General features: G+C 36.9%; 1 protein-coding gene across 2 annotated transcripts in view; it reads left to right on the top strand.

Annotated features, from left to right (window-relative positions):
• The window catches only part of LOC142345648 (mannosyl-oligosaccharide 1,2-alpha-mannosidase IA-like), a 62,791-nt gene that overhangs the window by 37,820 nt on the left and 8,787 nt on the right, over nt 1–16,184 (top strand). Inside the window, exons 7-8 of one of the 2 annotated variants that reach the window (XM_075397825.1) lie at nt 2,626–2,843; nt 3,513–3,542. In XM_075397825.1, the coding sequence (XP_075253940.1) occupies nt 2,626–2,843; nt 3,513–3,542 (248 nt within the window). The remainder of the gene's footprint in view (nt 1–2,625; nt 2,844–3,512; nt 3,543–16,184) is intronic. The other variant, XM_075397826.1, reaches the window with a different exon arrangement.

The raw sequence follows: 16,184 nt of genomic DNA, 5'->3' as shown, positions 1-16,184 counted from the left end.
TTGGTTTTTTTATTTCAAGATTTTGTTTCAACCATATGACGTCACAGTCGCTTCAAATCTGCTTTTTGTTGATTCGTTTACGTAATTTTAATTGAATTGCGTCCGCGACGTCATTTTCACTCTTAGATGAAGGAGTTTTTTGTTCATTTGCGTGATTGTTTTTGGTCTTTGGTCACACGTGACTTACCTCACTCTCAAAAATGATCTTACTATGAAATTGACTTTTTGTAACTTTAATTCGTAGAGATAAAGTTAAGTGGGTGTGTGTAACTGTAATTGAAGGTTTTCCTAGAGCAGCTAATAGAAGCAGTAGTAAGTTATTCAGGTTCTTAGTCAAAATAGAAAATCTCTGCATTTTATGAAAAGTGCCTTTTTTGGTATTTTTAAAAAATCTTTTTGAGAATGCAGGTCTGCAAAGCTATCGCGACTATTTTCTTGCAATCTGTCAGCTATTGGCGTGATTAAGTTGATGGTGAAGCGTGACAGAGCTCAATCGCAAAAATGACTCCCTCACTCAAATTGACTTTTCTTCACTTTAGTTCGAAGAGATAAGGTCAAGTGAGTGAGCGTAAATTTAATAGAAGGGTGTTCGAGTGCAGCTAATAGAAGCTGCAGTAAGTTATTCAGGTTCCTAATGAAAATAGAACTTCTGAGAATCTAATTAAAAGAATCTTTTAATTAGATTCTGAGAAGAGTGCTAATTAAAAGACTGCAGATCTACGAATCTGTTGCAGCTGTTTTGTGGCAATCTGCCAGCTATGTTCTTCATTGGCTGCGATAGCTGAGCGTATCGCACTATTGTTAGTTTTCTTGTAGTTTTCTTTTGCTCTTTTACGACCTCTGACGTTACGCTGACTGCATATCACCTTTGTTGTTACATATGAAGTTTCGTGATAAAATTGTGTGCATGACGTCATTTATTCGTATTGGCCCATTTTTTGTTCATTTGTTCGTTGTCATTTTTTTATCACTCGTAACTGAACTCACTCTCAAAATGACCGTAATATCTCAAAATGACTTTTGCTTGACTTAATTGGAAGTGTTAAGAGTCATCTGAATCTGATTGAACGTTATTTGAGGCAGCTTTACAATACATAAATTTAAACCCGGTCGATACATCAATGAAATTAGTAGAAGAATGTTCTTTTTCGCTTGTTGCATTCGTTCCATTGGTATTGAGACTCGAGCCTACGAAGAATTTACAGCTACGTTCTAGGAATCTGCCAGCTATGTTATGTTATTATTGTTCCGCTTATGGGCTCGCTTTTTTATGGAAGAAATTTTTGTGCTCGCCTTGTCTCTAAAACTCGAAGTTTCACTACGTCAAACAATTAGTGAATCTCATACCATTGACAGAAACATGTTTTTAACCCAATAGTATGTGCTCGATGTTGAAAACCAGTGAAGCTTACATGGAAAAAAGTTTTGCTTTTTGAAAAAATAGGTGCTTTGGTCGGCAATTGTTCGTCAGGAAATCACTCTATGATGATGGCATTTTAGCCGATTCAATTAATTTCCGGCCAATATCGCTGCGGCATTCAAAATTAAAAATATAAAAGTTTATAACCACTTGTATTTTGACGATTTCAATTTTTCTGAAACTAGACAATTTGGTTTTCAAAGGCACACTAGTGCGTTTGAAGCCACTATTTAAGATTGATACGTCCAAATTGAAAATAATATGCAGTTTTTATCTGAAAATAGCGTTTGATACTGTTAAGGGCAATTTTATAGTAATGTATTAGTTATAGACATTAGAGGACCAATATCCAGATTTATTGAACATATCCCTGAGGGAAGGTCTGCAGTTCAAGTGAAAAGAACTAATCTAGCCAAATTATTGTCAGCATTACTCACATGATACTGCAATAAAGACATTCTGAAGCAAAAACAATCGATCAACAGTCGAAATTATAAAGGATTTCAAATGAACTTCAAATGCAGAGGAAAATAAGCAACTCCAGTTTGGATCAAGTCAAGGTCATTCTTTTACAATGAGCAGCAACAACTCGCGAAATTGAGCTCATTGGGATATTAGGGTTATCATAGACATCGTTCTGTTTTCATCCACCTATTAAAAATGTTGAGGCAAGATGGATGGTATTTCGTGGATCAATATATCGGAGCCTTGTTGGGAAAGAAATGGTTTCGAAAGTACAGATGTGAAACCAGTTGTTCAATTCAGTGGTTTTTTAATACATGGAACGACTGATTAAAAAATTACTTGAAAATTGAAGTGCTCACTAGACTAAAATCTTCCAAAAAATTGGTTTGGTGTCACGTATCCATGAAAAATACAAAATTTACTCGGCTTACGAGCTACATTGTTCTGAGGTGTTTCAAGTTTCTCCTTAAGTTGATCAGACGTAAAAACTTTGAATTGGACAATTTTTCCCAAACGCGAAAAACATTTGCAAAATGTGCCAATCGTAAATTTTTTGAGTGCGTAACTATAATCAACCAATTTTTAAAAAGTCAGAAAATCTTTGCAATACTCCCAATCCAAACAATGCGTTATAAGGGCTTAAGGAATAAGATTTCAAGAGAAGAATTAGCATCCAAGTATGTAATCAAAGAGGAGTGACAGTCCCATATATGTCTCTTGATATTGATAATATTGTACAGAATGAACACAAAGAACTACCCCTGGGCAGCTGGGGGCTCCTCAATCCTCTCCGAGTTTGGAACCCTGCAATTGGAGATGGACTACCTGTCACATGTGAGCGGAGATCCCTTATTCAAAGACAAAGTGCAAAAGATCAATCGACATCTCAGATCTATAAAAACAGACTCCAATCTCTACTCCAATTATCTTAATCCTGCTACTGGCAAGTGGGGCTCAGGTTCGTGTTTCAAATTTTATTATTTTTCATTTCTTTCCTCCATTTATAATAAAAGCATGCATAATAAACAATGTATTCCTCTGTTCCTGGACCTTTTTTAGTTTTTTATTCAACGGAATGACGACACTCTGTCGATAGTTGAGTGGCGGAAATTTGCTTCAATTCGATTCAATGAGCTGAAGAAATCAGTAATTTTTCTACCACCAGTTTAAATGACTATCGAAATGCCGCTTTTAAATATTTCAAGCGAAATGTGCTGAAATTACATGTTTTGGTGGCGGAATTAGCGCTGCTGTTTATATCTGTTTCCTTTAATGTGCTCTTACATGTATTACATTTCACTGCCTTTTATCTGAGCTAAAATTACTATTTAATGCTGGCAAAATTGACATCATAAGCATGCTTTGCGATAGCTTTTTTAAAGGTAACGGGCTGTCCAAAACTTTCTGTTAATGCTTGAGATGTGACTTGTATAACTAACGTAAACATAACCACTTTTGTTTTCATATGATTTCGAGGGCTGTCTCCTAATCTCACAAAAGTTTGTTTCTGCATGTCTCAGCTTTCGAATTTGGGCTTGAAATTAAATTGTAGCAACACATGCATGCATGTACTGCCCTGCAGTGCTTGTATAGTAACTTGTACCATTTCTAACTATAATTTTTATAGTGAGAGAGAAAAAGACTGCGCCTCCTGTGGGTAAGTGACTGAAATTGCAATGTATTGATGAATCTATTTTCCTATTATTTATGTTGATCTTTTGTCTCTCATTTCTTCAGAGCATTCTGGTTGTTTATTGAAGATCTGATCTATCGCTTCTGAAAATGCTGTTTTAGTTGGAACCTATATATTTTGATGACTACTCCTTAAATGAACAAAAATGTTTAAATTAAGCAATGGTTTTGAAATATATCACTTCGAAAGAGGGCGACTTTGAAATCTAATTTTTCTTTTCGTCAAAAACAATTTCGTAAAAAATAATTATTATGTGTCTAATCACTGAATTATAGTTTCTATCTGTAATGAAATATGCTTAGAATTGATCCTCCTTAACCAGAGAGGAAGAGACTCTTGAAATTGGGCGCCAGTTGGCCTAATAGTGACCGCTCTGATGCTATGCTTCAACATCTAAAAAGATTTGTAAATTTTTGTTACTCCATTGTAGCGCTAGGAAACAATTTATCAATGTTATCAAACAAGTTGAAGTAAGAAGCTGGTTTGTTTGGGAGTATTTATCGATTGATTAGTGCGTGAGAATCTCTTATCTGAAAGCATAGAAATAAAGATGAGATAGTTTGGAACCAAATGCTTGACATCTGACCCTGACCTGTAATTCTTTTCATCATTTTGATGATTTAGCATGCAATGAAATGAGCTAAGCTTATCGGTTTGTCTGAGTACGGTAAACGTTCAATAGCTTGTAATGAACTTTTCACTGATTAAAGCACGAGTATGAAGTTGCAGGACTTTAATTAAACATAATAATCGAAATCTATAACCTCACTTGTAAAACTAAATTCTTATTAAGATCCATGCGCTGATTGTCAAAGTTAATTTTAATTATGGTATTGAAAAGTTATTAATAGCCGCCTTCATCTTCTTAGCCGGCTATTATAGCGCTCCTATTTTTTTTTACTATTCAAAGAATTTGAATTGTATTGGGGCGCTGTCTTTTTACGACTCGAAGAGGAGTATTGGAGAAGTCCTTTTTACGACTCGAAGAAGAGTATTGGAGAAGTCCTTTTTTTAATCAATTTTATTGGAGTGATTTTTAAAGCGGAAAATGAAACGCGTGAAAAAATTTGGAGTGATTTTGGTGCTGAACAAAAGTGAAGAGCGGAGCGAAAAAGAGTGGTCTTTGTTCATACCGCTGTTTTTGAGAGAGCGAGAAATTGATGTGAAAAAATTTTCTCTAAGCGAGCGAAATTTTTTTGTTCACGTGCGGCATTTTAAAGCAGTTTTTTTCATTTATTTTGGTTAAGAGGTTTGGTTATGATTTTGTTTTAATTTTAGGCTGGTTTTGGTATTGGTTTGAAGGTTTCTAGAAATTCATATGAATTTTATGATAATTCGTAGGTTTTTAATGTATTTTGCTGATTTTCGGGCTATTTTTTGCGTTTTTTTGACGATTTTTTTGTTTTACTGGCTCAAATGGGTATTGAAGAAACCCCATCTACTTGAGCAATTTTATGATAACAATTGGTTACAGTTTTGTGGGTAAGAATCATTTTTTTGTTGAGAAATATGACAAAAAAATGGCAAACTATTTTTCTTAATTTTTTGCAGTTTTTCGTTTTTTTTTCTGTTTTTAGCTAAGTTTCTTTGCCAATTATGACTTGCCTATTGTTTTGCGAGCATCTGGATACCCTATTGGCTGAAGGGAATTTTTCTTTGGATTTATATGTTTTTGAAATATTAAAAAATTTAGTAACTTTTTCCAGTTTTTCAGTGAAAGTTGTTTTTAAGTGCTTTTTTTCATAATTTTAGCCGTTTTTTCAAAATTCACATAAGTGGTTTTTGTAAGTACTAGTTGTTTTGATGATGTTATTTTGGCAGAGATAGTTTTTTCGGGATCTCAATTTATAACAAAATTTGATCAGATTTTAATCATATTTTAACAGATTTGATTTTATTTTTACCTTTTTTTTCATGACTTTGTTTCAAGATAATCATGAGTTAGTGAAGGCACGTTTTGTCTGATGAGTAGTTGGATGGCGTTTAAATGGAGCCATTTCCGGAATTCTTCCGGCTATGTTTTTTTTAAGATCTGTTCACACGTTTTTGTGATTTCTAATGTCAAATTGGAGTAGTGATTTTGAACACGCCGAAACAGGAAGTGGAGCGAAAAAGCGTGTGGTTTTGAGGCGTGAAGTTTATTAGCTCTAATTTTAAAGTAGAGTGGAAAAGCGGTGTTTGAACAAAAATTCGCTTTCTCGCTAGTGGTTTTTTGTTCACATGCGTCAATTTCACTTCGATGTTTACTGTTTTTTCGATTTTTTGGATCGGATTTTTTTCTAAATGGTTTTCCCAATCCATTCATAGTCCTTTCTAGGTCTAGTTTTCTGTTTAGTCATGAAAATTCTGTGAATTGTACGTCAGGACTTGTCCTGCTATGTTTTTTTACTTCGTCGAATAAAAAAAATGTTTTGCTTTACCTCATTTTGCCGCTTTTTCAACATTTTGCGTGATATCTTTTTGACTTCTCTAGGCTAGTTTCTCTCTTCTCTCATTCTGCTAAAAGTGATTTTGAACATCAGTTGCTCAGCAAAGCAATTCAAAATGAACAGAGTCAGTATAAAAAATTGAAGTCAGAAGTAGAAATGGGATAAACCCAATGCTTATTGGTATTGATAGTAGCCCCTGTAGCCTCTCTCTAAGAAACAGAAGTACGTTATGTTCAACTACGAAATGGCATCAAAATAAATCCGACTTAAAAAATGTTTTTGTACAAAAATCTTTTTTTTTTCAATATCTTCTGTGCTTTCAATCCCAATCATGCTTATTGGAATCAACGGCGGCTATTTTCCGGCAATCTGCCGGGTGTGTTCAAGATATGATATCAAAATATGCGCCTTAATATGTCCTCTATTTTGGGAGGGGAGAAGGGGAAGGAAGTTATGGTTCCTAAATTCGTTTATGAAATAGGCTCCACGTCGCATCTATAACCACAAATTCTGACGTTGTTCAGAAACGAGCCCATAGAACTTTTCCAACATTAATTTGCCATATTAGTAGGTGGGTTTGGTAAATTTTTATTCGCTTGACCGTTTTTGCGCTTTTGTTCTAGAAAATTTGGATCTTTTACCAGTTTAGTGGGTGCATGTTATTTGCAACCCCCAGAAGCTTATGGCATATTTTTACTAAATGATTTACTATGTAATGACACGTGCCCTGTTATTGGGGGGAGGGGTGCGTGCATAACGTACTCGTGAGGATCAAACGGAAAAGATCCGAAAATTCTTTGAGTGACTTTTACAGGCTTGAGTTATTCATTTTTGAGTGATATCAGTTGCTGTCAGTGATGTCTAATCTTTGATTGGCTTTAAAGTTAAGCCATTTCTGTTTAGATTTAGTAAAATCTTATTGGTGGAACAATTTATGAATTATGGAATGAATTAGTTGTAGATTGCTTCCCATTGGAAGGATTGGATTTGTAGAACTGAAGTAGTAGAAAGATTTTGAATAGTTGAAGAAGATTTAGAAGGAATGAAGAACAGAATTGATTGTTAGAATTATTATTGTTTTCGAATAACTGCTAGACTCACATCCGAAGACCTGAAATATATTATAATTATCATCAGATACCCAATAATATAATCAGAGAACACAAATCTAAGTTGGTGATAGAAAAAAAAGAAGTTGCATTTTATGATAAAAGTTGCATTTTATGATAGAAGTTGCATAATAAAAGTTGAATAAAAATTGCATTTTTTCAAACGCAAAATTTTGTTTATCTTCTACAATTTTGATGGAAATCTAACTATGTCTGATACTTCGAGTTCAACGTTCTTGATAAGAATATCAAAGAGTTCACAAGGATGTTGGTTCCATTTTATCTTACTATAAATAATTTTGAAACAGCAATTTTCTTATTTTACCAAATCAACAGTCGACCTGGTATTCCAGCATAGGTATTCCAGCAACATATCGCACCGCATTACTCTCACAACCACAAATTGACGGCTGTGTGGGCTCCATTAGCTTTTTTGTATGCATAAATTGATTCTCATTGAAGGCCGCAGAGAATACTTGTCTTGGATCACGACTACTTGGCAACCAGTTCTCAGCATTCCAGAGTTTTAATGTATTGAGGTCAAACCTCAGATTAAAGAAAAAGCAAAAAAATCTTGGTTATGGTAAATAGTTGATCATCCAGTAAAATCTTTTTTGCAGTTATTGGACAAATACGCTCCATCCTAAAGGAACAGAACTTTCTGAGTGTCAGGTATGTGTGTTAAATTGCGGAACAAATATAGAAACTAGCTCAATAGAAATGAGAATGGATATGTTTTCTGGCAGAAATCGCAGCGCAATAAAGATAAACATCAAACTAGCTGATTCATTACAGCACCTCTTTAGTAAGCTACCAGATTTGTCGGAACTCCCACACATCTCATCAATGTCTGAAGCTCGCAGACAAATTATTGAACAATTACAATTAAAAATTTTAACAGTGCCTGAATTCGCGGAACATTACTCGATAAATTAGACAATATCTCAGAACCTATTATTGTCTCCATGAAAAACTTGAGACCAGGCGTTCAGAACTAATTTTGGCAAGGTGGAACTTGAAAAATGTCATAGACGGTTGGATTGTGTTCTTTTTGTATTTCCTTATTATTGATTTTGGACTAACATATGTTACACAATGTAATCGTCAACGATATGCTCGAGTTATTACATCAGTGGTTGGTGAAAAGAGAATTAAGCCAAAACCGTTGTTGGTTGTTTCCGCAACAGATTATCGGTTTCTGCAATTACATCCTATGAGTGAACTTGCAAACAATAATATTGTTTTGAGTGAGCAACAGTAGATTAAACACTTTAATCTGACGAATCAAAAGAGTGCTCCAGTAGATATAGACAACATGCAACTTGTTTGCTAACAAATTGCGCGAATTGCCTAAACACCCCATCTTAATAAAGTTTTTATCTTAAAACTGGATTATCATTGCATGAAAAAATTAAGTAAGCAAACCATAACACGAAAAGCCGTCCTGTTTTTTTGGTTTTTCAGATGCTTCGAAGAATCAACGCTTTATGAATTAATGCTAATTAGTGTGAAAATTATTATTAAAGAAGCGCAGAGGAATGTCTAATTTTTTTGTTGGGTTTAACGGTGGGCCATTTTTTAAGATTTAATTTAATCTTATTGATGGAAAAGTTTATGAATTATTTATTGAATTACTTGTAGATAGCTTACCATTAGAAGGATTGGATATGTGGAACTGAAGTAGTAGAAAGATTTTGAATAGTTGAAGAAGATTTAGAAGGAATGATGAAGAGAATTGATTGTTAGAATTTTTATTGTTTTGGGATAACTGCTAGACCCACATCCGAAGACCTGAAGTTATCATCAGATACTCAATATTTTAATCAGAACACAAATATATGTCTGTTATTCTGAAAAAGATTTGTTGCTAATTTAAAAGCGATTATGAGCGAAGGAGAAGCAAACCCATTGTGGCGTAGGTTATGTCAACCTGGCATCCTTGAGGTCTGGGTTTCAATCCCCTGCGATGTTTCAATTAATTTTTGAACGCCTGTCGTTCGAGAGCAATTCAATTCATCCGACTTTAGGCGTTTTATGTTTGATTCTCTCCAGTTTTTAATTGCCAGGGCTTGTTGCTACTCTAGACTACCTGCTACTTTGCGACTGCATTGTGGAAATATTGAAATATTCAAAATACCTCGTGTTTGAAATTGGATGCGAATAGCCGCAAGGCGATAGCTGTGGTTATTATTTGCCTTCACCTGGTTTTTTGTTTGTGAACATTTTTTGTTACAACCATATGACGTCACGATCGCTTCAACTCAGCTTTTTGTTCATTCATTGACTGTTCATTGTTTTGTATCTAAGTCTTATTAATGACTGGACTCACTAAGGCATAATTGAATCTATTTAATGACCTCAATTACTTTTTGAACAGTTTTGATATTATCTGTTTTTAAAATTATCAGTAGCTTTTCTTTTCCAGTTTTGCTTATTTTTATAATTCTATTTATTGTCTTGTCGCCAGTGTCATTAATAGCAGGTCTACTTGGCGTTCTAATGAGGTATAAGTGACCTCTTTTCTTATGTTAATTGCTTATTTTTTGCTATTCAAATTGCTCTTAATTTAAGCAGATAAGTTCAATTGGAGGCAGTTTACTACTTCAAGTCAAATAAAAATTTAATATGGTATTTTTAATTGCTCTCAAACAAAATTTGTAGCAATTATATTAGTCCTGTCGGTCTTTTAATGCCATTTTTCGCTTAACCGATTTTGTCGTCTAACCCATTTGATTTTTCGTCCTCAAAAACGGGATAAATAGGTAGCGCCTAGCGGGCATTAATTCTCTTAGAGCCTTTCAGCTCCCTAGTCTCCAAGTATGCGATTCACAGAAATTGTTTCGGAGACATACTTATGGTGTGAAGGGCGTTTCTTAGAGGTTGAAGAACCTCCCAATGTTTTCCCCACCCCACTATTGCCCCACCCAGTCCCCGTCAGACCGACGGTGCAGCTCCCCCCTGGTGGCTAGCTGCTGACAAAGGCAACCGCTCGCTGGTCGTTTGAGAGCAATTCGCCCGTCGTTTTATGGTGAACGCTTGTTTGGTTGATTGTACTGGTCTGAAGCTTTGCTAACATTTGTAAAGCCTATTATTGTAGATATAGCAACAAAATGAAATCCGGTGCCCCGCTCAACTCCGAATTCTTTGAGGATGTTTTAATCCTTGTACTCAATTAGGAAATGTTAAGATTTTTGTCTTTGAATCCATTTTTTTAAGATTGTCAATTTTAAACTCAGCTATCCATTACTTTTACACAGCAAAAAGTTATTTTCTGTGCTGTTCAATATAGACTTTTATCGCTGAAAGCGGAGCGTGGCTATACTGCTGTGATTTTGATTTTTGTTCTCTCGTTTATTTTTGTGTCAGTTTTTCACGCCGGAAGCAGAAACTTTTGTCTTTTGAAGCAGCTCTCCCACAGTTATTTTTGTCGTGACGTCTTTTGTTACTTTATTAGCAGAGAATTGCGCGAGAATGATTTACCTCACTCTCTAAATTATTCTAACACCTATATTAAAATAACTAAAGGTAACTTAAACTTTTTCAACGTCGAAAGAGGACTGCTATATAAAAGCTTTAACTAACCAAGCAAGGCGACAAAATGTAATGCGCATTATTAATAGCCGCAGTCAGCCTCTCAACGGCTATTATTTAGGCGCTTTCCTTTTTTAATTCGCTTTACATTCGCTTTACATCGTTTTTCGTTTTACACAAGTCACGATTTTGACGTTTGACTTCTGACCGACTTCACTCAGTGTTTCAACTGAGTGGATTTTAAATTTTTCACGCATTCAATTACGCAATGTGGTGAGTACTGTCAAAGTCAAAAGATCAAAATCAAAAGAGACCTGATAAACCGATAAACGGGTCGTTAAGTCATTGAGAATTAGGTTACCAAAGTTCATTAGAGTGTTTGCTAGCTGGCATGGGTTAGAAGCTGTATTAAGTGTTCTTTTAGAATCCAACTGAAACCACGCCAAAGTTGAACACTTTTGATACTGAAAAAAAAACAGAATTAAATTCGGTCAATTTATCTCTTCTTTTGTTTTTTCTGTTTCAATCCCGATATGCATCAAGTTTATTTCGAAGCTATATCGTCTACCATAGCTCCCTAAGTGCCATTTGTGATTAATTGCTCTCGAACGAAGTTTGAAGCAATTATAGTAAATTTAAGTTTTTTATGCAAAGTTTTTGCTTGACCGTTTACTGCTAGAACATTTTTTTGATATCACTTCTCGAGTGACTTCTTCAGGCGTGTTTTTTGAATTTTTGACTGATTTGAGTTGCGCGTATTCAGAAGTTAATTTTGTTACCAAAATTAAAATGATTCAAACGTAGATTCCTTTCTCAGTGTAAATAGTCGGAACAATGAATTTCAACAGTCGGATTCAGTTCTTTAGTCTATGCCCCTTGTATTTTGTTTGACTCGAGTCGGTTTATGTTTTTGCATAATGGGAGGCGCGTATTGAGTGGGGGTCAAAAACGGAAAAGATTCAGAGATGAGTAAAAAGTGTCACAAACTGATTAGGAAGAGGAGTCGCAATCATCCACAGATTTCGTGGTTTCGTTCAGTGGTCTTGTAATTGATTGACACTTAGCAACAGAGTAATTCCACCAATATTTTGTTTTTTTTTGGAGGGGGGCTTTCCCCATTTTTGCCGCCCAATGTAGTGGGGCTAGAGCTTAATCCCCTCAATCACCATAAATATATTACTCTGAGAAGTGGAGCTCTAATGGGAAGTACCCAATCTTTTTAGTCTGTTATTTACTCTGAAATAAATAAATCTTTGACGGATACGGGTCTGTTTGTAATGTTCTGACCTTGTTTGTGACAACAATCTGTTTTGAGATTGAGATTTTCATATGAATTTATACTTTAGATGGCAAAGGCAATAGCACGACGCAAAAGAGAACAACAGGATTCAGTAGTGGTTAGATTTGTAAGCGTATCTCTTATCTGTTGTGGTTTTGTTCCTGTTGGTTGCTAAATGATATTTACTTCTTTATCTCACAAAACACATGTGAAGAAATTGGCTTTGTATCACATACCAATGGAAAATGACATGTACAAACGGAATCTAAATTGAACATCTGTGTGTGTAAATATTGTACATGTAAGGAATTGTGTTTACTCAATTTGTTATGCATTTAATGACGATAATTATAACTGGTTGAGTCCATTTCTGTATGAGCTGAACGCAATTTCCATGTAGATACGTGTTATGGTGTTAATACAACTGGGATAAAAGCTCTTTGAAATTACATATGAAGGTATCGAAAGAAAACTGTTTAAATGATGAATATTGCATGTACGCATGTTGTTCTCCAAACGAATCTGCGCCATTTGATATTTAAGTGATCACCGTTGTCATTTTTGTTCAGAAATTATAAACGGTAAAGTTTTTCCTGCTTTATTGTCCAAATTGTCATGCAAGCTTTGGAAAAAGTAATGGGAACTTTCTATCCGCTGAGAGACATCTGTCGCAATTTATTGAACTCTATGAGTCCTTCTGATAAGAGATTTAAAATTAAGTCTCATTCAGACTTAGGAGCTATATCTTGGCGCGCCTATTAGATCAGTTATCCGAGAAATGTTAAGTTTAATATAGACAAAGCCAGCCTTACCCATAAAAATAAAAACCCAGGCACTGCTGTAGTTCTTGTTATCCAATCTGCCAAGCTCGCTTTTCAATTTGTTCAAGTCATATTTCAAAACGTCAGTAAAGCATTCTATAAATCTTAAGACAGCAATTTTTGCGTCTAATAATTGTGCAAATGAAGCTATCAATTAGTTTTACTTGTATTTTTTTTTATTCTAAGAGCATGTTTTCAGTTTATAGGATTTAATTTTTCGATTGCGTCGTGTTCGTGAAGGGAGGAGACTGGTAAGCAAGTCTCTCCTTAGGTAAGTCAGACATGATTGGTCGCATAATTACAGCTTGGAATTCTCGGCATCTCAGGCAGTGTGCTTTGATGGAACGCAAAGATGCTTCGTGGGTGTGTTCAAGGAACAGTTTTACAAACGGATGACGTGCATCTAAGATGATTGGGTACTTTACGTTAAATCCAACTTCAGTTAACCGCTTGATGCGGCCCGAGGAACGGATTAGCCAATTTGGACTAATAAACGCTGAATGTGGAGCAATTCGGCTACTCCGTTTGACAAATTTAGTATCAAGAAGATATTTTCTTTCGGTTTCAAAAGACTCTCTTTGCACCAAGTACTACAGATGACGCTCGGCTTCGTCAAGCTCAGTAGGGTCAGTAATGCTACAATCGAGATTACTGTAGCCGGCATTTTTTGGCAAAAGCCGGAGAACGTAATCGGCAATGCGCAATTACTTTTGATAAGAACTGAACTTATCAAACGGAAATATTGAAGGAACGGGAGTTATCTGTTTTTTGACGGATGTAGTCAGAGGTACGGTGTCCTCTATAGTGACTGCTTGGTTGACGCCGAGTTTAATTGTTTTAATGACGTCTTTGTTCGGTACAAACGGGAAACGTGAATTAGTTAGGAAATCTGGACCTTTGACCCAACTGCTTAGTTGCAAAATCTCAGTGGACATTCCACGCGTGCCAGCGTCAGCTGGATTATCCTTAGTTGCGACGTGGTCCCATTGGTCAACGCTGGTATTCTCCAAAATTTGGCAAACACGGTTTGCAACAAAGATTGGTTGCTTTTCATTAGAGTTAATCCACTGGAGAACGGTCGTGCTGTCTGTCCACATGAACACTTGGTTAACAGTTACAGTAAGTGCTTGTGTAATTTCCCTTTTCAGTCGAGCGGCAAGTAGAGATGCTTGTAATTCGAGTTTTGGGACAGTCATTACTTTCATTGGCGCAACGCGCGCTTTCCCCAAAACAAACGCCAGCTCTGTTTTTTCTTCGCCCGTGGGAGTTTTTACTCGGGCTGGCAAAAATGCGACCGCACTGAAAATATCCTGGGAACTGTCACCGAACATATGCAACTCTATATTATCAAAGGGTCCACTAAAGTAATTTCGGGGAATTTTGGATGTTTTCAAGCTTTGGTAAGTCCGCGGTCCAAACCAAAAATCTTTGAACCATTTCCTGTGGGAGCTCGTCATCCCATTGTTGTCCTGTGACACGCCCGATGTCTTTCAAGAGCAGTCGAGCACCGACGGTAAAAGGTGCGACAAGACCAATGGGGTCAAAGACTTTCGAGACAAGACTTAAGACCAAGCGTTGCGTGAGGGACTTGGTGATAGCGCAGCTTGTACCCCTACTAACACTTTAGCCATAAGTGTCATTAGTGTGGTCCCACTTTAGCCCAAGCTCGTGCGATGAAAACTCTTGGCATGAAACAATAACCTTGGGCTCAGTAGATTGAGGACAACCATCAATTCGGTCAACCAGATTTGGCACAATGCTTACGAACTTTGTAAGCTTGAACCCACCGAGATGGAGAAGATGTACCAATTCCTTCGATCTATTGATGGCGTTCTCAGAAGACTCCACTGAGTCAAGGTAATTGTCCATGTAAAAGTTCAAGAACGGCTTTTGCAGCTTCGGGGTAAAACATTGCATTGTCTCTCGCAGTGCGTTGTAATGCATAGTTGGCGCATGTGGGCGAGTCTTTAGTCCCGAATATATGGTGCGTATATTGATACACTACAATGTTAGTTGTGGGGTCCTCCCGCCACAGAAAGCGGAGTGATGGTTGATCTGATGGTATTACACCAACCAGTAGAAACATTCCCTCGATGTCGGCAGTGACGGCATATGGATGTTGTCGGAAGCGAAGAAGTACGTGAATAAGGTTTTGGAGCAGATCAGGGCCAGTGAGCAAAGATTCATTCAGTGAGACACCATGAAATTTTGCTGCTCAATTGAGCACCCTACGCACCTTACCCGGTTTGTTGGGGTTTAAAACCGGATGGTGAGGTAGGTACCACTCTTTGTCGGACCGGTTCTCAACCTTGTTAGCGTCCTGAACTTCAATTACATACCCCTTATTTAGATCTTCCTTGATGGTACTAGTATACTTCTCTCTAAGGTCTTCATCCTTGGCCAATCGTTTTTCGAGAGATTTCAGTTGCACAAGGGAGGAGAAGTAATTATTTGGAGCTTGGTGTTGTCTGCTGCCCACAGCATTCCGACATCGTATCTCAGGCCATTGTGTATGGTGGTACTTTCAAGGTTTTTGTGTGCCCTTGCGTCTGCTGCAGATCTTGAGTCGACCTGGTTGTTGGCCCCGAATGATTCAATGTCGTACCATGACTTTACTTGACTTACTATCTCATTGTCATGTTCGATATTCACTTTAAAGCCCGTTGAGGTTATACAAGAACTTGATGGTAACGGACCGCTTAAGACCCAACCTATGGGTAAGCGTACGGTAACGGGTGAACGCTTCTCATCGGCAGAGAAGTATTCTAACGGGCGGATGACATGATAGACATCTTGTCCGAGTTTCATCTCAATGTCTTTATAGGAGTATGTCACGGGATCAAGGACTGCTAAGTGTGGGTAAGTCTCTTGCAGGGCCTGTACATTAATGATATCTGAGCCGACGTTCAGACTCTCTTTAACGAAAGGGTTGATGGTTAATGGTTCGAAATCCTGATCTCTTGGTTTCACAGTAACTTCAACAACTCTAGTATCAACTACTTCTTCGGTATTAATACCCTTGCCAGTTAGCTTTAGTGCCTTACCGTGCAAACCGAGTCTATCTGCGAGACTACCGGCCACCCAAGAGTTACTGCAGGCGGTATCACACAAAACTAAAGCCTTGGTATCTAAACCGGACGAATTGAACAACTGCAATTCAGTCACCTGAAGAAGCCCCTTAACGTCAGTAACTGATGACATCGTTGTGGTCTTATTAGACGGCTGTTGACTAGTAGTTGCTTTACTTTGACCTGTGGTGGCAGAAGACTGGATGGTATTGGGATTTGTTGACTGTTTTGCTGGAAAAACCTTTTCTGCTCCATGCAATAGTGTGTTATGCGAACTATTGCACCCCTCTGCTCGGCACTTTCTCGGTTGAGGGCACTGGTGGAATGTGTGCTTGTCCCCTAAGCACGAAAAGCAAAGTTTATTATCCG

The sequence above is a fragment of the Convolutriloba macropyga genome, chromosome 9 (genome assembly GCF_964194025.1).
Source record: "Convolutriloba macropyga chromosome 9, txConMacr16.3, whole genome shotgun sequence".
In the NCBI taxonomy this organism is placed as follows: Eukaryota; Metazoa; Xenacoelomorpha; order Acoela; family Convolutidae; genus Convolutriloba; species Convolutriloba macropyga.
This window is presented reverse-complemented; position numbering and strand designations above follow the sequence as displayed.